Genomic DNA, 24,103 nt, shown 5'->3' on the forward strand with positions numbered 1-24,103 from the left:
TAAAAAAATAAGTAGCTAAATGGTCATAGGAGTTCTTCTAATGCTTACAGAGACTTTTCAACAAAGACATTCTACTAAATAGCTTTGATATATTTTTTAGTGGATCGTAGATGAGTGGTGTTGTCATCCAAACATAAAAACCTTGGCATGTAAGGTGTAGTTGTCTGCTCTTGTTGCTGTGGGTCTTGCAGAAGTAGTACTATTTTTTGTGATGGACTTTTCAAGTTAAAGATGAACTAACCGCAGCTTTCAGGCGTTTGTTCTTACATGTGACCCAGTAACATCTTCGCACAAAGGCAGAGAAGTTCTCTAGTGTAAACTAAATGGTGGACTCTGAAAAGGATGGGGTTGCAAAGCTTTACGTCAGCTTTCAGCATCTCAGAATCAAAGAGATCGTTGCTTAATTTTTGTCTTCTAACCTAAATCCATATGGCTGGCAATTGAAAAATAAGTTTTTACATAGAAAATTGATACAGAAATAACTGAGGTAATAAGGTTACTCCTTGCTTTACAAATTTAAAATGTCCTCTGCCATTTATTTTTTTTTAGTTTCTTAAATGTCTGAATAGATAGATTTCTTGGTAATATAAAGTAAACAAAATGATTTATTTGAAGCGTTAGAGTCTGAAGGCCATCGAAACAAAGAAAATACACATTTTGACCTAAACAAGTAAACAAAAATGTGCACATATTCATGTAAGTTATTTTAAATCACAATCCAGTGTATACAGATTCACGTGAAGTATGGTTATATATTTTTCCTCTTTGTTCATATATTTTGTCTTTCAGTTCATCTAGATCACTTTGGATTTGTTTATTTCCTATCTGAAAGGAATAGGGAATGTAATTTTGTGGAATTCATCATGTTAACTGCTGCTCTGTCAGTAGCAGAGCTGTCAGTGGCACAGCGTATTTGCAGGGAAGAATTTTTCTTAAGTTTAATCATACTGGGTTTCTGCTGACTACCGTTGTGCACTGATCAGTCACAACTTTGTACATGTGTGGAATTGAAGTTAAATTTAATTGAGTACAAAAAGATATGTAATTAACACCTCATTTTGCCATTAGTTGCCGTAATCCAATTAAGTGCAAATTGGAGTAGGACTCTGTTAAGCACAGAGGAGACAGTAAATGAGCAGACATCGTTTTCAAGTTTGCGGACTTTCGTTATTTATATAAAGTTGCAACTGGAAGATCTACTTTTTTATTTTTTGGAGTGATAGTCCACAAATACATCCAGATCATGGATATTTAGGGGGCCTGCCACTTGAGACCAGGAACACGTTTCTTAGGAGCCCTGGTCCCCTTCCCACCCAGTGTGTGAGGTGGATCATTCTTGGGTCATTCCATTTTCTCTCAGCTGCCCAGTTGCTGCTATGAATTTTCATTAGGAGAAGCTGCACTTTTCTTTGGCTTTGATGGTATGTCCCAAGGCTGTTTTTACAGCCTGGGTGTGCTCCTGCTTGGGGGTTGAGTTTCATCTTCTCACAGATGTGCAGGGTTTCCTGAGTGTGGCAGAGAAGGTCTTGCTCCCAGCAAGCGCTCCAGGTGGTGTTCTTTAATACCTGGAAGGGACGGTGAGCTTGAGCTACAGAAAAATTCTCCTTGAGAAGGCAGCGAAAGCTTTCTCTGATGTGGGACCCAGTGGGTATTGTGGGTTGGAAAGCAGTCAGCCAAATCTTGGCTGCGTTATCTTTGATCTGCTGCTGGCTGTCCTCCTAAGAAAGCCATCCCAAGAAAGTCTCTCTGTCTTCTCCCTTCCAGACTGGTAAACTCAAGTCCTCTCAGATCCTTGTGATTACCACAGAGGCTTCTGATTTGGTCATCCCCAGAACCAGTTCAGCCAGTGAAGGCCAATATGAAGCGCTGTAAGCATTTCTTTTCTTCTTTATCCATTGCAGGAGTTCTCTGCCTACCACACCAGCCTGGGTCCTAGGTACATCAGCTCCACCAACACCATCACTGCAGCCTTTAGGATAACTTGGTGATCTCCATACTTGGCACTAGCAACGCTAAGACTGCCACCTAGATCTCTGTCTCTGCTTCCGAAACTGTTCAGGGAACTGAAGTTGCTGACAAACTCCAGCAACACCAAGATTTGCCATAAAATGGGTGGCAGATCCCCAAAAGAATCATCCTGTGGCCTGATGTATACATTCTGCATGCCCATTGATCCTGGAGTCTCTCTGGCTGTTAGGAGCACTATTCTGGACTCAGCTGCATCGTTTCAGAAAACTGCTTTTTGCCATGTCGCAGCCAGAAGGATCCATGATAAATGGCTAGATCAGGTGGAAGATAGATTTCCTCATTCTAATGCTCAGTCATGGCAATTGCTGGTCCTCAGTATAAGGTGGTCTGGGAACACACAGGAGGTCATCAGCCTCCTTGTAGTTCAGACTTCCAGACCGTCACGGTTGGTTGTCAGGTGTGAATTCATCGCTCTGAATAAGCCGCTGTTCTTGTTTGATCAAGATTTTGGCTTTCTGCAGTCTCATGGTTTAACCCCAGCTGGCAACTCGGCCCCACCGAGCCGCTTGCTCGCTCCCCCCACAGTGGGATGGGGGAGAGAAGTGGAAGAATAAAAGTAAGAAAACTTAGGGGTTGAGATAAAGACCATTTAAATTGCAAAACAAAATTTGCATGGGCAAGCAAAGCAAAACAAGGAATTCACTCACCACTGCCCACGGGCAGGCAGGTGCTCAGCCATCCCCAGGGAAGCAGTGATCCATCATGCGTAACGGCTACTTAGGAAGAGAAATGCCATCACTCCAAACCTCTCTCTGTTCCTTCTTCTTCCCCAGCTTTATATGCTGAGCATGACCATGATGACATATGGTCTGGGACATCCCTTTGCTCAGTTGGGGTCAGCTGTCCCCGCTGTGTTCCCTCCCAGCTTCTTGTGCACGCCCAGCCCGCTTGCTGGTGGGGTGGCGTGAGAAATAGCAAAGGTCTCCATGCTGTGTAAGCGCTGTGCAGCAATAGCAAAACCACCTCTGCATTACCAACAGTTTTCAGCACAAATCCAAACCACAGCCCCATGCTAGCTACTATGAAGAAAATTAAGTCTTATCACGTGCGGGAGGGCGGGAAATGGGTAGACTGTCTGTACCTGTTTCTTCAATGGGTAAAATTATAAACCTTTTACTGCTTGTCACTGCAAGCTGTGTGCAATATAACAAATCCATCCTGAACTCAGGTTTCCAGTCCCTGTAATGGCACGCAGGCACCCGCCAGTTTCCCCTCCCAATCTCTTCCTAGGACTGACAGGGATATCTCTGGCTTCAACAAAAGCCTCTTTCCAACCTAACTTCCCAGGCAGCAGAGGCTTTGTACCACCTGCTGCCTCAACAATTGCAGCTGACTTAACTCAGACAAAGCATGGGAAGATTCACCTCTGCAACACCACCTTTCCTTCTTCGAGGTCTCTGCTCCAGAGCATGGACCATGAGGATCATGTTCTGGTGGCTCTGTTTGTTACAGTACTCCTGGTCTCACCCCCAGAAAAGCCAATGTCAGAAATAGCAGGAAGGAATAAGGTCCCAGTTAAGTTTCAGATAGTGTGTTATGTTGGTCCCCTCCCGTTTACCAATTCTGACAGTGAGTACTCATGTTGGAGTACCCACTTAAGGGGTCTGTCCTTAAACTATGTTAAGGTCTGTTTATTACCTGTTTGAGTCTGTCCTTTGCCTGTCCACCAAGTTCCTATACTTTCTCACTCCATCATTTTCACATTCCTTAAAGAGCTTTTTCAGAGTCTCGCCTGTGGCTGGAGATGTTGCACATGGAATTTGAAGCCAAAGCTGCATGTTCTCTTGTGTCCTCCGTTTCAGGTCCTCAGCATCACTGTTCACTTCTTGGTCTGTGAAGACAGATTTCTAAGTTGCGCTCGCTTCTCCCAGAACTCCAAGCAGTTGTGACAGGTTATCTTGATGATAGATTTCCCTTCCAGACGTACCACAAGTTTGTCCCAAGGCAATATCAGAATTTCACCCGGATCAGTTCTCTTGCCAGAGTCTCATGCCTCAATATTAGTAGTGCCCTCTTCGTTTGCATCCCAATATACAGAAACATTGTTGGCAGGTCCAAGAGGTTTGTCTGACCTGATCAGTGGCTGGTTAAATGGCAGCAGGCTCTGTCACTATTTACTGAGAAACCACCAAGACAGAGCCATTCAAAGCCCTGGTTTGAACTGCAGCAAGGGCCATGCAACTTCTGGGGTGCTGTTGAAAAATACCTTTATTTCCAGCCTCTGTCATGGGGGCTACCTAAAGCCTCCGTCTGCACTTTCAAGGGATGCTGATCTGTTTCTGAAGCCTTAAGATTGACACAACATTTGTTGGAAGGGCTCTATGGTCACTCTTGGCATGCAGGACTGTAAGACTCTCCATTTGCTTGCTTAGGTCCACATGGAGCTGTGTGGAACCACCTGTCATGTGAATGCACATTTGAGCTATTGTGGAAAGAAAGAGCGAAGGGAGGAGAGATGACGTTCCAGCAGCAGATATTCTCTGAGATGCACAATCCACACGCACATATGTTCCCCTCCCACACTTACAGTCCCTTCAAAGTAGTGTGTTGGCATGGAGGAGAGGCAACTGAAATTAAATGCCCTTTACCTTGTTTGCCCATCTGCTGGGTTTTTTTAACCAGAATATTATTTTTCTAGTAAATTGAACGGCACAGAGATTTAGGTGAGGAAGTTTGTCATTATAAATGGAAGCATGAGCAAAGAAATGTAGGTTCTGTTGCAGATTCACGGTAGACATACATTGTATCTCGGAGTTCTTCCAAACCCTCCCTGCCTTATCATCCCTCTTGTTAAATGAACGCACATAACGAAGTTATACAGGGAGTTTCAAATACATTATTATAAATACACCAGCATTCTTCCTAGATAACCAAAACGTTGCGTACGTCATACCTTTAAACTTGAGGCCCTTTTTATGTTACCGTGTCCCAGCTTACAGACGACTCTCATCGGCCCACCATCTGGCCTCGCAGAAGCAGCCAGGTCCCTTCCCTGCTCTCCCTTCTCCGCAGACACTCCTCATCCCGCTTCCTGCTGCTGCACCTCTCCCTGCCAAAGAGCAGGTGGGAGCACTGGGTGCTGGTGATGTACTCTGCTCCCTAGGTCATCAGCTGTGGTCAATACTGTGCTACTTCATTCAAGAGAAATAGGAAACTGAATGAGAAGGGGAGAGATCAAACAAAAGTCTAGGAATGTAATGCTAAACAATTTAAGCATTTTGATTTACTGGCTTAAGAGTGACCTCATCCTCCACAGATGTTTCCCTGAATTTTTCCTGTAGGTTTGCAAGGATGTGAGCTTTCTGGATTCTTTGCTGTGGTGGTACCCGCATACCATCATTAGTCCAAAACATTCTCTTTCCATTTTGTATTTGTAGGAAACTATGCCTTACTTTTGGGGCAAGACATGTAACCAAGATCCAAAGTTTCATTTGCTTCTTTTCGTCTTTCCATCCTCATCTTCAGCAACCATATGGACTAGAAATACAGTTGCTTTAAAGGGAGGTACATAATCTTGAAAAGTTGCAAGTTGGAGTAGCATCCTGTTTGCTACTTACCGCTGGTGAGAGGTTTAGCTTGCCTTCTTGTTTTTCTGTTGACATACACCAGAGCCACCTACCTTTTACTTTCCAGATGTTCATAACTACAAGTTAGCGGTGGTACTTCATGCATTTCGGTGGTGTGTTTTCCTAATGTCTCGCTTTATAAAGTGTTTGTATCTACATTAAAATATGTCAATGCATGTGTCTGAGAGGTAATTTACTTAAATTATTCTGTGTACGTCAAACTGTAAGGCTTTAAATGAAGACTGAATTATCTTCCTAAAATATTTACAGCAGCTCAGACAGCTGTGATTGGCTTCATGCAGGAACTGTTCGTGTCGGTAGCTCATGTCATACAAGATCTCACATTTTCATAAAGCACCATCTATTCTTAAAATCTCTGGTGTTTTCACATAGAGGGAACGTTGCATGTTGTTAGTAACAACACTGACGACTTGAAAGGTCCTTTCTGTCTTCAGGCACATTCATTGCAGGGCTTTGTGCCCACGAAGGACAGTGAGAAAAACTCTGCTGACTTCTGTGGGAGCAGGAGTAGTCTCTGATCTCATTTAACCTCATTTTTCACTGCTTTCATCTTAAAGAGTTAAGTACATTTTAATGTCCTCATTTTACCAGTGGGGGCAAACTGATAAAAATGGAGATGTTTACGTGTTCTGTGCTCTGAGAAATGACGTTAGAATATGGGCTTAACCCAGGGACGTTTTCTAGCTCCTGTAAACCTCCTGGGTTGTGAGTCAATGTCTGTATCTGGTATTTCTATTTTAATTTTCTTTGGTTAGTACATTTAGTTTAGACTACTAGCAGCTGAAATCTGCTCGGTAAATCCACTGCCGGTGCTAGACATAGCAAGAGCTGGTATTGTTTTGACAGGCAGACAAACAGATTTACAGTTTTAAATTGAACATTTCATCCTTTGGAGCTATTAAGAGAACTTGGTTAAAACATTAATGGGATGTTAAAGTAATAGTATTTTGACTTTTCCTGACAAATATAGCAAAGTTTTTGAGTGGCAGTTCAGCAAAAGAGATTCCAACCTGCAAGTATCATTTTTGAAGGGGCATTATACAACTTCACATTATAAAACAACTGTTGAAAAAGCATCTTCCTGACAGTAAATGGAAAGTGGCTATTCCAAATCGTGGTACAGTACGTTGTTAAATCAGTGGCTGTGTTTTCAGATGCAGCAATATTTTGAGCTTGACCCTGCTTTAATGAATAGAAGGATTTCTTGCAAGTTTCTAAAATCTGAGGCCAGAATAAGGTCGTTCTTGTGGTGCGAGGATGCTGAGCTGACAAACTAGCTAATTCAAGAGGCATACCTATGCACGTGTAGTAAATGCAATAGGTTGCTAATTTTAGCTGATGTGAGCTGGGAGCAAGCCAATTGTGGAAATGCAACATTTTTTTATTTGTTAGCTTCCTTGTAGTCTGCCTGATGTATGAGTAATGTGTGGGGGTTTTCATACTTTCTGGATACTCCCCTGTAGCTCAGGGAGCTGTTAGTTGCCTTTAGTCTCCTTCTGAAGGGTAAATAAAAGATATAAATGGATGGTGAATTAGACACAGTGTACCACTCTGGTAGCTGTGTGCTTACGGTCTGAGCTGGATGGAGTCCTGCATAGGAATCTCCTAAAAAGGTGCACGTGTGTGTGGGGGTGTGTGTGTGTGTGTGAGAAGAGAGACTGTGCATGTGTACGTTGGTGGAAAAGGGCAGCCAAGGCTGGGGAAAGGAAAGAGCTCTGAGTAGCTCAGAGGTCTTGGCATTGGGAACCTCCCACTGATGCTGAAGCAAACCTACCCTAGGGGAGATCATCCTTCCCACCTCCAGCGCACCAGACCAGACTTCCATGCCTGGTGTCTAGATGTCCATCAAATCAACTTCTGCTGCTTTTGTCACGTTCACAGCACTGTTTAGTCCTAGAAGAAAGACCTGCTGTGTAGGACTTTTCATACTTGCTTTGCCAGAGCTCCTGTTCCTTTCTCTGTCTCTAAATAGTACAGTTGTTAGGTGTGAGCTCTTCGCTGCTCTTCGTTTCTCTTCAGTTGCTACAAGGCAGGATGGAAATCGCTCCATTTGATCCCTGCTCTTCATATGGAGGACTATGTTAAAGAGGTGCAGGGAATATGACTCAGGAGCTCATTCCGTTTGAACATAGTGATGTGCAAAGGTAGTTTAGCGAACATCTTGATCCTTTCATTTTTGTTTATTCCCCTCAGACTCACATGTGGGTATTATATTCAGTATCTCATCTGGCCAGATAGCAGTTGCTCTTTGCTGATAACCCTTAAAGTGGTTGCTGTTTCATGAGCTGTTCTAGAATTCTGTTTTAATGGCCTTTCTTTTTCTGTGTGTTAGGGGTAGAAGTTGTGCTAATGATTTATTAGCCAAATCCTAACTTTGCAGTAACAACTGATAATTCTTAAATTGCAGCAGATAATTTAGTAGTGAAACTGTTCACAACATTGCCTGACATTTGAGGAAGATTTCCAGATGTCCCTGGAAAGATGTCCGTAGTTTAATTTCTGGCAACATACTTTCTCTAACTGGTTATGTTTAAACAGCTTTATTCTTAAATGGATGACTGGGTGGAGCTGGTTTCTAATTAGGCTTTGACTGGGACCTTGTTAATTTGCCTTTGCGGAGGCATCCTGTCTTTTTCCGTGTCTTTGGAGTGCCCAGCGAGGAAGGACTTCTCAAGCTGGGATTGCTATCGTAACGGTGTCTCTCCACCTGCTCATAGTCAATGTGCTTTATCTTAACAGCATTTAAGTGGTGATTACTTTGCTTAGTTTAATATTAAGGCTTCTGTGTAGAGAATATAGAGTTAAATGACTGTAATGCAGAGCCAATACATAAACTCCATAGGGCTACTTAATATAGTAAATATTTTTATTTTTTTCAGCATATTTAAAATACTGTAGTATATGCCCTTGCTGAATGTTCATATCTTGACATTTTGTGTGAGTAGTTAGGCATTAACTGTAGGTTGTGATTGACATTTGCTGTTCTCATGGTGCCTTTTCTCTGTCTCTTGAAGATGTGCTCGAGTGCTGTGAAACGTTACAGTGGTTCAGCCTCTGCTGGTTTCTTACACACGTAATGGTGGGAAATCTCCATCAATATCAAATGTCATGTTTCATTTAATGTGTTTCATGCTAGGCAGGAAATTAACTCTTTTTTGGGAAAAAAATCCATTTCACTTTGGTCAGAGATTTTCAGATGTGCTGAAATGTTGCATTTAATTCCTGTTCACATATGGATGTTGGCATTTCCCAGCTGAGGCTATAGCATTACTTCAGTGGTCAGATGTTTATTGCTGTTTGATCTTCATGGTCTTCCTCATCAAGCACACTATTTTTATGGCTAAAAATATGCCGGTTGTTACTTTCTTCACTCAAGCCAAGAAACTAAATGCACAAAATGAGACCAGACTTCCAAAGACAACCATTCTTGGTCTCTAGCATCATAAGGTAGTTATGTCCTCCCACCCCATCAGAAGTCTCACTACCAAGGTTGTCTTGATGTGAGTAGCCATGACTTTAAAAGACGCTGACAGAAAGACAGCCCCAGACTGCAACTTGTCGTTTACTCTTTACCTATCCCAAGGCCAAACAGGAGTTGGCAGGTGCTCATGTCTGGGATGAAGCTATCTCAGAGGCGCTTCCTGATAAGGCCGAGCTGTGTGCCTCGGGGCAAAGGTGTCTCCCTTACCTTATGCTAAAATATTATTGCACAATTTGCAAAGCTGATCTGCTCTGACCTTGCTAATGGTGCCACAGTGTGTCATCTAGTGCGTGAGGAGTAGCCCAGAGTACACCTTGGGGGCTGCACCTTTAAACCCATCATTTAGTATATTCCACTTACTAGGTTGTAAGTGTTCTTGATTCTCGGGGAAGGATCTTTTATATTCTGAATAAAAGAGTGGATCATTTCTGTATCTCCAGAAAATTACTCTCCCCTTTCAGCTTTGGCGTACCTTTGCAACTCAGACACTGGTGAGAGGTGCCGAGACACAGGGTCTGAGGAACCTCTTGCTCCCTCCTACACCAGCTCTCGTCTCTCTCCTGCTATTTTAAAATATAGGCAGGTCTGTTATTTTGGGAAAATGTTACTCAAAGGCAAGAAATACTTCTTCTTCCTTTCCCCAGTGTTCCCTTCAAAGTGACAATTCACTGCTGTTAATATAGAATTAGTGGAAGCAGTAGATTGTACAGTTTAAAATTTACCATTTGTACGAAATCTTATCAAATTAATGTTTGCCTGTTCTTAACTATTGCTTACTTTTGATAGCCAGCAATTTAGGTATTTCTTGGAATGTATTTAGTTGAAAACCTATAAATTGCATACAAGTAGACTTAGCTATAAAGCAATGCCAGCCACATCTGTAGTGGTGCTCAAGCATCCTGTGGGATAAACTGGATGTTTTTAGATCGCATTGTTTTTGTTGAGGTGCCTGTTAGTTTTGCCATCAGTGAGATGAAGTGTGCACAGAATTTACTGCTTTGTGGTTTGTTTGATGGTGGAAGTTGCAAATGGGAAAAGGTATTAAGCAACAAGAAAAACAGAAAAGCAGGATTCCTGGGGGTGCTGTTCTCCATGTGGCCAGGGAGTGTATTATTGGTGTGTGTTCTGATCCAGACGGCTTAATAAGATGAAGACTTACAGAAGCATGTAAACAGTGTATTGGATATAAATGTGAGTAAAAGTGCTTTGCAGACCTTCAGCTTTACCTATTCTCATTCTTTATGTAATTCTCATAACAACTGAAGAAACTGAAGAACATTGTGATGAAGTCATGGAACGGTTGGGGTTGGAAGGGACCTCTGGAGAGCATCCAGCCCAACCTCTGGAGAGCATCCAGCCCAGCCCCTGCTAAAGCAGGGTCTCCCAGAGCAGGCTGCACAGAGCCGTGTCCGGGCGGGTGTGGGATGTCTCCGGAGCAGGAGACCCCACAGCCTCTCTGGGCAGCCTGACCCAGGGCTCCGGCACCCTCAAGGTAAAGAAGTTCTTCCTCACATTCAGGTGGATCTTCTAGTGTTGCAGTTTGTGCCCGTTGCCCCTGTCCTGTCACTGGGTGCCACTGAGAAGAGTGATCAAATGGCTTCTGTTATGAAGCGACTAGATGTGAGGACATGGGGATGTCTCTCAGGGGGCAGCCATGGGTGTCGTTGTTCACCTTGACTTTAACAAGGCTTTTGACACTGTCTCCCACTATATTCTTGTGTCCAAGTTAGGGTGGTAAGGCCAGGGTAGGTGGGAAACCAGAGGAGTATTAAGTCTGTTTTCAACAGGTCCAGGTGCAATGGGGTGCCCCAGGCCAGGGGAGCCCCTGCGGGGGGGCAGCTCTGTGGAAGGGCCCTGGGGTGCGTGCGGTGGGCAGCGAGCCGGCGGCACGCCTGGCAGCAAGGGACGCCACATCCTGGGCTGTACAGGGGAAAGTGAGACCAGGAGATCATGGCAAGGGATTATCTTCCCCTACTCCATAATCCTTTAGACCATGTTTAGATACTGTGTCCAGTTTTGCCCCCCCCCCCCCCGGTGCAGGAGGAACATGAGGAACATGGGGTGGGTTCATCACTGGGACACCACAGCCGTCAGGGCCTGTCCTCTGAGGAGGAGCTGAGGGACCGGGGCTCATTCAGAGGTGGTTTGAGGAAGGAATATCATGAAGAAGGAGCCAGACTCTTCACAGTGGCACATGGTGGGAGGATGAGAGGCAACAGGAGTACGTTGAGTGGCTTGTTCCACACGAGGACAGTCAAGCAGTGGAGGCATTGCTCATGGGGGCTGAGTAAAATCGCTCCTTGGAGGTTTCCAACACCCCACTGGACAAAGCCCTAAGGACCCAGGTCTGATCCTGTAGCTGGCCCCAATTTGAGCAGGAGGTTGGACTAGAGATGTGGTGAGGTCCCTTCCCACGTGGAATTATCTTGTGATGCTACAAAATACTGATTTTAAATTTGAGACACTTAGTGGTAGAAGTACTGGGTATGATTTCTTGGGCGTATATCTCAATATACATTTTCTCTACAATTACCTTTAATGTGTGAACGTGAGATACAGTGGTTTTATGGGCTTGCCAGGGTGTGGTGGTAGAGAGCATTAAAATTTAATTTGACTTCACAAAAATGTATGCTGTCATTGAGGTTAATGGCACTACTCAAAATGAGTGCTGGTACCACATATTAACACAGGTTTACCTTTCGTGCAGCTTGCGTTAGTAGGACTTCTGCTATTTTAGTTAATAATGAGAAATTATGCTAATAAAATAGTCATTTCAGAACAAAGACCTGGTGTGAAATGACACTTAAAAGAGGACTGGGGAACCTGTCTTGCTGACAGCCAATACAGTACTGTTGATGGGCCACATTATCAACCCAGAGCTTAGTGTTGTCTGTTAAAAACACCAAGAAAAATAATAATGTGTTTAAAGGCAGTATGAAATCATGAAACCACTCTTAGCTCATCCATACCTTACGGAATGGTTCAGTATTTTCTGATAGGAACAAAAGGACAGATGCTGGCGTAGATGAACACTTGATACAATACCTATCAGACTGCTTTAACCTTTGAATATCAATGCTCCCCCCTCTCCGTTATTTAATTAATTAATGTCAGATGTGCTTTACATATAGATCAAGTGGTTTTTAAGGGTCCCCTCTGCATGTTTGGACTGGTGTTATTAGCAGCAAAGCTCTTAAGCCTGCTGACCAACGTTTTCAAATATTGCTGCTGACTTGGAGCACCCCAAGTTCTTTGACTTCCCTTCTGGCCTCTGAAACAGGGAGTGGACACCCTGCGACCGTCTCAAGGAGTCTGAAATTAGGCAGTTAAAGCTGTTGGTGATTGACTTTAAAATCCTCTCTGTTTGTGCTTAAAATGAAGCACAGCGCTTGGTTTAATCTTGCTTCCATTGACTTGTCGACAGTGAACATTTTCATAGTTGTATGTGTGGTTTATGTAATCAGGTTATTTTAGGGGGGTGTTTATTTTGGGGTTTTTTTACGCTTTGGAAAAACTATAATTTTAGGAAAAATATTCATGGCTGTACTTAACATGTAGGAGGCAGTATAAAGCTAGAGGTATTTAATAAGGAATGAAAGTTTAGTTACTCCCTGCTGTGTTTAATGTAAGTTCTAGTGGTCTTATATTTGCTGGCAGGACTTCATTCTTTATCTCATAATGATGTTCTTATTCATGGATACAAACCCAGTGGGGTGATTCATGAGTGCTTTCAGTATTTTCAGTGAAATAAAAATTAAAGAAGTATCAAATGTTAAGAATAAGATTTTTTTTGAGTATCTAAAGGCACTGGAAAGCTTAGCTTTAATCAGAATAAGATCCTTAGTGATGGTGTGTCTCTTTTGAAAACCTTCTGTCTTTGGATGGCCGCTGTCATTACATGTCAGAGCAACCTTTTAGCTGTACATTTAAGACGTCAGTTAGTGTCTGAACACTTCCAGAAGAGGCTTGATCTTACTTGCAGTGCTCTGGGAACTCAAGTACAGATTTAGGAGCTAAAGTTCAGGCACTCACTTTTGAAAATCTGTCTCTGTATGGAAGCCTACAATGGCTGTTAATATTCTGCAACTTTGAGTGTATGAGATGAAAATTGTGCCACTCATCGGACTTGTTGGGGCAGGTGGTGGTTGCTTGCTCTGCGTTTCACAGGGTAGGACCTAGGAAGAAGGGAGCTTGGTGCCTTGCTTCAGTTCCCTCGTACTATCTTTTTTTTAAGTGCAAGCATGTAGCTCTATTAGAAGGAAGAGAAAGAGAGTGGGTGTTGTAATAACACGTAGGCTTCGAGACAGGCAGTTCTGGAAGTTACTTAAACAAAACCATTGAGATCATTTTGTCAAGGTACTGTCTAGTTCACCAGTAAATGCTTCAGAGGAAAAAAATCAGATCAGTTATACCTTTCCTTTATTTGCTGGATGAGTTACTCTGCCAGGTTGCTATCTACACCTTCACACTTCTGTTCTTTTGCTCTATTTCCTATGCATAGAGTGAAGTGCAGCAGAGAAATTATAGGTGGACAAAATCGTGTTTAGAAACATCAGTTTTTCTTGTCATGTTTTGAGTGCAGAATTCATACCAAAGCAAAAGAATTCAACAAAGAATCTTTGTAGCAAAGCAGAACAAAGCCAACCAGGCAAAGCACAAGAGATGCTCTGGTGTCCCTGGGATGTGAAAAGTGAGGTGCTGAGCGCAGTGGCATTGTTACCTCTTCTCTTGGCCTGGGTAACTCAATCCTATTTGGTGTAATACAGCTTATGAAAAAGATGCTTTTTAGACACCTGATTTAAGGGACAGCATTTCTTAACAACAACGCTTCACCACCTGAGAACAAGAGGAATTACCGCCCAACGATGAGAAGGGTTTGAGATTGCAGAGGGAGGTGAGCAGAGTGCGTGGGGTGGCAGAGAAAGAAAAGCAGATCAACTTAATTATTTTTAATTTTTTTTTTCCACATGCAACTTTTTTATGTTCTTTTTTTTCAGTGTCAGCTTGTTGATGTGGGTACATGGCCATGGCAAATTATCACGCTTCTGGAAGTTTGTAGCTCTGCAGGGCAGAAGGGTGTTTAACATTACGGGGCTGATGCTTTCCACCAGATTTTTTGTTGCCTCTGGAAATACTGATGCAGTTGATCCTTGTGCAAGCTTGTAGCTGTAGATTAATGTGTGGTGGAATATCTTCAACATAAACAGAATACAAAAAGAAGACTGGCAGAAAGAAACAAAAAGCTAAAAATAAGGGAAAAAAAAGTTGTTGGGGGCTCCTTTTTTTCCCCAGATATGCTAGATATCTGACTGTTAGCAAACATGAGGCAATTATTTCCATTAATAATAAAGATTTCTGAATTATCCAGGAGTAGAGCACGGTACTTAAGCTATTGTTAAGCCTTGTAAAACCATTGTCAAGAAAGTACATTTTACAAGATTTTATGGATGGGTACACTGAAGCAAACCTGCGATTCCATCTCAGGAATCACAAAAGATGTAGCGTCAGAAATACAAATCAGAAACTAGTTCTCATGATTGCTGTAGACTGGAATTTTATTGGTGTAGAAGCAGCAAATTAATGGTTTTGAAGACTAAAGAAAATTTCTGTTTCTGTACATAATGAAATGCATAACTTGGGTTTGCTTTTTTTTTTTTTTTTTTTTGTTCCTTTTCAATTTCCTGGATAATTTTTATGTTTTGGCATGTGTTGAACAACATTTTAAAAATGTAAAGCAGTACATAGGTTATGGAAAAATCTGATCTTGTACTCATAATTAATTTGTATTTTTAATTGATTGATTGGTAGATTAAAGATACATTTCTACTTCCTTTAAGGCTTCTGTAAGCCACGTTACATCTTTCAGCTGTGTTGGTTTCCAGTTTGCTAGTGTGCTGTAACTTGAGTAAGCTGGTTCCTCTGCACGATATGGTTGAAACCCGGGAATAGTAGTTATTTAATATTCTGAGGCATCAGGAAGCAGCACATCATTTGGTTGTTCTAATACAGCAGTATAAAACACCTTAGTCTTTTTTGTGTACCTTTATCTGCTTGGATGTTTACAATTCCTGGCACTCTTACCTTCCTAGCTATGTGTAATGTGCCCAGCTCTTCCCATAGCGCTCTGGTGCAAACACCGGCAGTATGATCAGTGTGGAGGCGAGATTGTGACAGGATAAAAGCTGCAGTGTATGCATAAAAGGAACCAAATTACTTACACTCAATGAACATGGCCGTGCCTCAGAGACATCACGAAACCATAGCGAAAAGCACCCTTTTATATAATTACCTTTTTATTTTCTCTTTTGCTTGGTGTAAAATTATTTGTTGTTTTTGAAGAAAAACCTGTTTTGGTGGACTATGAATTATAAAGAGGTGACCATTGGTAATATTGATGATAACTTGTTAGTGTAAGCCACTTGTTCAATTGTGAAGCAATGGAAAGTACAAAACATTGTGATGGAAGACTGCTCAGCTTTGAATAAGTTAAATCCAGTCTAATATGAAGAGGTTTTGGTGATAAAGCAATGAATGCAAAGTTCATTTATGGGTTAAGTGAACGATTACTGCAGAAATCTCTTCCTGGGTACACAAAAGGAGCACAAATTTCCCATAATTAGGATTTGGAGCCATTAATTCTGGCAAGGGATTTGAGCATCTCTTTTGTTGGGCTGCTGATTGTGACAAAACAGGCTCTTACTCTTCATGGTTAAAGCTTCCTCTGGCAGGGCTGAGAGAGGAATAGGTCAGGTTCTGCAGAACATGCATATTTGCAATACATTATGTGTGGGGTGTAGTCTTTGATCTTCCAATTTGCAAGGAAATCTCCTGAATATCCATTCACCCTAAATTAATATATGTGTACAATTAAGTTGGCATCAAAAATGGGATTTTGAACTTCCAAGTGTCTGGCATTAGCATACATCCCAGTTGGGTTATGCTCTGGCACTGAGAAAACATAACAACTTCTTGCCTTTCTTTTCCTACCGGTCACTTACCATTCTCTTCTGCTAGAGAAGCTTTAGGCACTGCCTGTATTTCCTTTACATGGAGCAGGAATTTCACCCTGGATTCATCAGCTCCAGTATCTCTTGTCAGACGCACACTATGCATTGGCTTTCCTCCCACCACAGTGTAGAAGCCAGCTGGCGTTTCTGCAAGAGGATAGTCCTCGTCCCACTCAAAGGGGGCCGTAGGGTTGATGGGTACTGGAAAGTCTGAGCTTTCTCTTGTTACCTCTTTGTGGAGTTGTGCGATTTTTGTCCCTTTATATGATGTCTTCAGGCTGCTCTTTACCTAGAAGTGCACATAAACCTCTGTTCCTGAGTAACTCTATGCAGGTAAACGTACTACATGGACTTACTCAGTACTGCATCCCAGAATGCATATGCAGCTGAACCTTTTTAGAGACATCAGCCCAATCATTAAGTTCTTCCTTTGCTTTGAATATTGGCAGTCAGACGAATATGGTTTTGGCTAATAGCCTAATGAATGAGTTGTAAAAGCTTAAGGATATGGATTTACATCCATTTAATATTTGGCTTCCTCTGCACTACCAGTGATGCTAGCTGAGGCATTGGCTATGACTGAGTGTATGTTAAGAAAGAAGAAGAAAAAAGATATTAACTAACAGATTAAATAGCACACTGTTGAGGTAAACAAAGGTGTGTAACATCTATTTAAAAAATCTATTAAAAATTATTAAATAAGTTTGTTAGTATCAACACTGAATTCAGTCTATATGTAATTTTCTTAGAGGAAATGTGACTTTGTACAAATATAACTACTTGCTGCAAAATTATTCAGCTGAATAATACTCCCAATTCATTTGCTGTTCACTACATCCCTGAAACTCTGTGTCCATGCCTGCTTAAAATCAGCAACAAGTGTAGTTAGTAATGAAATAATTCAAATATAGTTTATTCTGTTTCATGATGCACGAATAGGAAGTCATGTAAGTGTGACTGATTTTATTCATCCACAGTAGTTGCTCATCTGAAATGCTATTGAAGTTCAGTAATTGGAGCTCTGAAATACAGTACTTGACAGATGGTGTGGGTGGTTGTGCCATTTCCATGATAAATCTCCTTACAAATATAACTATGAGGAAGTTGTCTTCATTCCTTGACTATGGCAACATATAGATGGAAAAAGTGACAAACACGACACGAAAACAGATTTGTGTCTTGGTTCTTCATTTTCCTGCTATAATTATTTGCATTTTTAAACAAGTGCAAGGGAGAGGTTTCTTTTTGCTTTATCTGAAAAAAGATGCTATAAATGCTAAAATACTCCGTTAGTCACCTTTCTTTTCTTACATTTCCTTTGAAGCTTTTCCTATAGTGAATTACTTTTGTAATGTCTTACAGCACCAGTTAGAAAGCATTGCTCTTTTTAGATGAAAACAAAATAGATCTTCACCAAGATACATTTAGTGTTAAAAAAAACCCACTGCAATCTGGAGAGATGGACAGTCTTCTTGTCCCAGGGCTTGCTGTTGAAATTGGAGATGATAAAATATTATAAATAAAAATATACTGCGTTATCCAGTTTGAATATTCTTTTTTATTCTCTTTGTGTTTTAACAGAAATCACCGATGCTGGTACTAGAGGAACCCAAGATGCAATTAAGGGTGTGAAAAGAAAAAAGATTGTGACTGAAAACCATCTAAAAAAAATACCAAAATCGCCTTTGAGAAGCCCCGCCGAAGCCAAGGCTAAGCAAAGTGTAGACCCTTCACCGCTAAAAGCCCTTCCAGATGCCTCTGAACATGCCACGGCGCAGGATCACCTACCCGTGCAAAATGGAAATCAGGGTACCAAACAGAACGAGGGGGCACTTGGTAGTGAGATAAGTGTTGAAACAACCAAATCTGAGACATCGATGCAGACAAAGCTTTCACTGGCACATCAGTCCTTAGATTTAGGTAAGCAGGCAGTGGAGGATACTGATGCAACCCAATTGAACTCGCCAGAGAAGAAGTGTCTCTCAAACTCCTCATCAAGCAAAACAAAGACTGACAGTAATGAATGTATTGATTTTGTTGCTTGCAGTACGTCATCCCCATGTACACGTACTGCATTCGATGTCTTATTAAAAGCTATGGAGCCTGAACTGAACACTTTAGCACAAGAGTGCCCCCCTTATGGGATGCAGATAGAGAAACTGAGACCAAATAAAACTGTAAGCACCTCTTCTAGTCTCACGTCCAATACAATGAGTGTCCAAAATCAGCCTGCTTTGTCACAGCATGAGTTTGCAGCCGGACCTCACTATTACCCGTCTACGTTAAACAATGTGCATGTAGCAGCAGCAGCCAAGACTGGACAAGCACAAGGCCAATCAGTTTCTCATTCACAAGACCTTATTACTAAAACCAGTCAACAAAATCACCAGGTTGTTATGTGTCCAAGTTTCACTAGGTCGCTGGTGCAACAGCAGAGTCAGGAAAGCCCCAAACTCCAGCAGATATACAGCATAGCAGTAACTTCATCTGTTGTTCACACCTCATCTTCCACTGTAACTCAGGTTTTTTCGCAAAACCAGTTAGTAGCTACTTCGTCTTCACCTTTGTCAATTAGCACATCAAGCTCAACACACTTGTCTATAGGTCCCATGTATAATTCAGCCCAGATAGCATCAGTTGTAAACCATGGTGTAGAACAAATATGTAGCCTCTTGAAAGACCAGAAGCCTAAAAAGCTAGGGAAGTATGTCTGTGAGTATTGTAATCGGGCTTGTGCCAAGCCAAGTGTTCTCCAAAAGCACATCCGATCCCATACTGGAGAGCGACCATATCCTTGTGTGACGTGTGGGTTTTCATTTAAAACCAAAAGCAATCTGTACAAGCACAAAAAATCTCATGCACATGCTATCAAACTTGGACTTGTCCCACAGCCAGATTCAGGTGGCCTCTTCCTATCTCATGACTCGGACAAAGCACTTAGCATTCATTCGGATGTGGAAGAAAGTGGTGAAAGTGAAGATGAAGGCACTGCTGATGAAAGACAAGATGATCAAGAACTGGAACCTGCACAAATAGTGAAAGTAATTTCGGGTGCGGAAACTTTGCGGAAGGGAAGCCCTGTTCCATTAAGCAACCCAGACTGTATACCTGCTGACTCTTCGTTACATGAGACAGAACCTCAAGTAAGGGCAGCTTTACCAAAAGTAGTAGTTCATCCTGTAAATGTTTCTCCATTAAGGGCCGATAGCCCAAAAGTAACGGAACCAGCACCTGAGCTTGCTGCAGTGCAGAGAAAAGGAGATTTTAAAGTGACAGCTCTTCAGTCAAATTTAACACATACGGCCTCATTCAAGGAGAATGACATAAAGCAGCATCAGAAAGTAGACATGGACTTGTTAGAGGAACAGCTGGGATCTGCAGTAGGAGCGGTGCATGCCCAGCTCCAGAGACAACAGGCAACTGATGGTTCCCAGGATCAGCAAGGAAAATGTCTCTTGAGCCCTAGAAGTTTAGGTAGTACCGATTCTGGTTATTTCTCTCGTTCTGAAAGTGCCGATCAAACCATGAGCCCACCAGCTCCTTTCACAAGAGGACTGCTGACCTCCGAAAAAGATCCAAACAAAAACCTGCCCTGTGTGCCACGAACAAGTGGTGTGGTAGCATCAGTGGTACAAACTGTTTGTGCTGAAAAAAATCTGATTCTTTCTGGCCAAATGCGACCTCCCATGGCAACAAAAACTCTTGAGGAGCGTATCTCTAAGTTAATTTCTGATAATGAAGCTGTTGTGGATGACAAACAGTTAGATAGCGTGAAACCAAGAAGAACATCTCTTTCAAGAAGAGGAAGCATAGATTCACCAAAATCCTACATATTTAAGGATTCTTTCCAGTTTGATTTAAAGCCCATGGGAAGAAGAACTAGCTCAAGCTCTGATATACCAAAGTCTCCTTTCACACCCACTGAGAAATCGAAGCAAGTTTTTCTTCTTTCTGTACCATCCCTTGACTGTTTACCTATCACACGAAGTAATTCCATGCCAACTACCAGTTACTCGGCAGTACCTCCAAATGTTATACCTCCCTCTCATCCCCTTCGAGGAAGTCAGTCATTTGATGATAAAATTGGCTCTTTATACGATGATGTGTTTGTATCAGGACCTGCTCCTCCGCTGAACCAAGGTGGACATCCTCGGACCCTCGTTAGACAGGCAGCAATAGAAGATTCTTCTACTGGTGAAAGCCAAGTTCTTGGATCGTTGCGGTCTGTAGAAGAAAGTTATCTGGGGTGTAATTTACCAAATGATTCTGTATTGCAAAGGAGCAAGTCCCTGGCACAGGGACCAAATTTAGAGAAAACGAAGAAGTCCCCTCAGGTGCGAGGAACAATGTTTGAGTGTGAAACCTGCAGAAACAGATATAGAAAACTGGAAAATTTTGAAAACCACAAGAAATTTTATTGTTCAGAGTTGCATGGACCTAAAACTAAAGCAGCAGTCAGAGAGCCTGAGCATAAAACTGTTCCAAACAGTACACAGCCTCAAATTCTACATTACAGAGTCACTACTTCAACTGGTGTTTGGGAGCAGACACCCCAGATAAGGAAAAGAAGAAAAATGAAAAGCGTTGGCGATGATGATGACCCACAGCAAAATGATACAAGCGTACCATCAAAGAACGCAGAAGGCCAAAGCAAGCCAGCAAGTTCTTCCAGTGTGTCAAAACACAGTGTGACAGCGGTGGTAGGATCGCAACAGCCAAGCAACCTTCTGCTTCAGAGTTCCCAAATTCAGCTTGTGGCTCGAGGCACAGATCAGACTACCGAGCCAAAGATGGCTCCACTCATTGAAAAGCAGGCAAGCTCAGTTGTGCAAGAAAAAGTGGAGTTGAAAAGACAAGGGACTGGCATTTCAGTAATACAGCACACCAATTCACTGAGCAGAAATAGCTCGTTTGAGAAATCAGAGTCATTTGAAAGAGTGTCACCGGTTTCTTCTCAAGAGCCCAACAAGGTTGCAAAGCACCGCTCTTTGAATACAGTTGTCATCCAAGAGGATAGACACTGTCATCTGAATACTCTCCAGCACCATCAGCCCCTGTCAGCAGAAGCACCTAGAGGGGAAGTTCAGGGAAGCCAAATAGTTTCTAATGAGAGAAGTGCACCGCTTCAGCCATCGAGACTTGTTCGCCAGCATAACATCCAGGTTCCTGAGATACTGGTCACAGAAGAACCAGACAGGGACCAAGAAAACCAGTGCAGCGATCAGGAAAAGACGGAAAGGTTTAATTGGCCACAGCGCAGTGAGACACTGTCAAAATTGCCAACAGAAAAGCTTCCACCAAAGAAGAAAAGGATTCGCTTGGCTGAAATGGAGCATTCATCTGCAGAATCAAGTGTTGACTCCACACTTTCCAGAAGCCTAAGTCGGGAGAGTAGCTTGTCTCATGCCTCCAGTTTCTCAGCTTCACTTGATAAAGATGAAACTTCAAAGGCTGAGAACCCTTGCAAAGCAGAACCTGTTAGTAAGTCGTCAGAGTTCCTCATGATTCCCGCTGGCTCGCACGCACTGGCTGTACCTGGACCTCATTACCGGGAAATGAGACGTGCTGCCTCAGAGCAAATCAGCTGCACGCAGCCATCAATGGAGGTTGTGGACTACAGGAGTAAGTCTTTCGACTGTGGAAGCGTGTCTCCGTCAAAACCTGCCCCGCTCGTAGAGATAGCCGCTCCGAAAGCATCATCTGCAAATGGAGTGACTGGACATGTGCCTCTGCTAGAAAGGAGAAGGGGGCCATTTGTAAGACAGATATCTTTAAATATTGCTCCAGAAAATCATCAGCCTCAAGTTAAATTGACTTCCTCATTTCAGATGGCTCAAGCTACGGATGTGCCCACAGTGCCATTGCACCAGCTGCAGACCTCCGGCAAATCTTCGGTGGAGTTCCCTTCAAGTACTCAGCATTCACAGACTCACTCCAGGCCTCACTCAGCAATTCAAGATGGTAATCCTGTTAGCCTGTCTTCTGTCCAGCAGCCTCTAAATCATGTGGTGAATAATCAAGGACAGCCATCCTTGACTCCTCAGCCTTCCCAGTCATCAACTAAAACATCAGCCCAAGGGGAACAAGTGAGTGCATATGCGCTTTCTTCTTGTCCCAACGAAAAACAGGATTGTTTTGCTCCGAAGTATCAACTTCAAGTTAAAACATTACATATAGGTCAGCCATACTCTTCTAAATTGCTAAAAAATACTTTATCAACTCAGACTGTTCCAAGTCAGGTTGGGGTGGACCAGAGTGCATCCACCTTTGAACTGCAGACTAAACTGTCTGACATGTCTAATCCGTACTCTGTGCCTCCTCTAAAGCAAATTGTCCCTAATAACTGCAGCAGTCAAATACATCAGATTCCTCCTTTTGTGGTTCCCGTCCGTATTCACAGCAGTATGCCATCCTACGGCTTTGCAACGGTTACACCCCTTCCTCACATTTTAGTGACCCAGGATCAGGTAAATCAGTCTGTTTGCAAAACAAATGTTGTGACAGTGCCAACGCTTGAAGGCAAAACGCAGCTGCCAAAATCTCACAAAGATCGTCAGAGGACTTTGCCAAATTCATTTGAAAATTCACAACCAGAAAGTGGAACCAGAAATTCACCTTTGTCAAGCTCTTTGCATATTATTCAGAAAGTGCCAGTTAGTGGACTCTTCCCTCAACCAGAAGCTACAGCTTCAAGTAAACGAATGCTTTCCCCAGCCAACAGTTTAGATATTGCCATGGAAAAACAGCAAAAACGCGTTAAAGATGAGAGTGGAGCTGCATGTATGACAGATGCTAGACCATCGCATTCACTGAACGTTAGACCTAATGACTCTACTAGTAAGCAAAAGAAGCCAGTTTTGGTAAGACAGGTTTGCACCACAGACCCTCTTGAAAATCACCTCTTAGACCCTGATGGCGTTGCACAGCATGAAAAAAGCAGCAAAGCGGGTGCTTCAGACCTGCTATTGCCTGACCATCATTCATCTGACACTGGGGTTTCGGACACCTTAAAGGAGTCACCAGAATCTGAAGACATTAAGTCTTCAGCATCACCGGCGTTTGTAGTTAGGAAACCATCTGAATTATCTCCAGTGAATAATCAGAGTTCTCTTCTCAAGCCTGTAAGTAGCAGTCAAGAAAGAAAGTCCCCAGGTAACAGTAATGAGAGCAAGCACATCAGTAGCCAGGGCCAAGCAAAACCTGTAACTACACTGGCTGCGATGAATGTAGGAGAAATGCAGAGGTTATCATTTCCAAGCCTGAAGACCACAACGAGTTTTACCTGGTGTTACCTCCTCAAGAGAAAACCATTGCATTTGCTGCAGAACGATCAGAAAATCTCAGCCTATTCTACATGGACCGTTAGTCCCAACAATCCCAATCCACTTGGTTTGTCGACAAAGGTAGCTCTCTCCCTCCTCAATTCGAAACAGAAAGTTGAAAAACCACTGTACACTCAAGCGAGAACTACTCACCCCAGATCTGACGTATTGGTCTACTCAAGCAAGTGGAAGAACAGCTTAACTAAGGTACTTAAGCTATGCTTGATGTATACTGGTTGTTTACAGGGGATTTGCTTTGGAAATCGCACTTGTTCCTATTTTAGAGAATGTGATATGCCTGACAGGTATAGTATATGTGCTTATTTATTTTAGTTATGCTGGATCAGACTGCTAAAAAAGATCCTAAGTAAGTCCATTAAGAAACCTGTTCATAAGGATTTATTGCTTTTCATGGATATTAGTTCCTGGATTTAAATCTGTATATGAAGTGTTCATCATGGCAGGAATGTGTTTGGGTATTTTTTAAATGCAAAGGCTAGAACAAAAATAGTTACGATACAAATATTTTTAAAACACTTTTAACTTAGAACAGGTTAATTTAAGATCGTAATTGCATATTTTGCCTTAAAAGTCAGCTAGTGTTTTCTGTTATAAAAGTGCTCAGCCTGAACAGGTGTCCGTGGATGCGCCATGAAAATGTTTCTCACCATCGCTGAT

General features: G+C 42.4%; 1 protein-coding gene across 7 annotated transcripts in view; it reads left to right on the top strand.

The window, feature by feature from the left end:
• Nucleotides 1-24,103, top strand: part of HIVEP1 (HIVEP zinc finger 1) — a 123,202-nt gene that overhangs the window by 74,624 nt on the left and 24,475 nt on the right. For all 7 annotated transcript variants that reach the window (XM_055703924.1, XM_055703927.1, XM_055703926.1 and 4 more), the window contains one exon: nt 17,685-23,632. In XM_055703924.1, the coding sequence (XP_055559899.1) occupies nt 17,685-23,632 (5,948 nt within the window). The remainder of the gene's footprint in view (nt 1-17,684; nt 23,633-24,103) is intronic.

Source organism: Falco cherrug, chromosome 3 (assembly GCF_023634085.1).
Source record: "Falco cherrug isolate bFalChe1 chromosome 3, bFalChe1.pri, whole genome shotgun sequence".
Lineage (NCBI taxonomy): Eukaryota > Metazoa > Chordata > Aves > Falconiformes > Falconidae > Falco > Falco cherrug.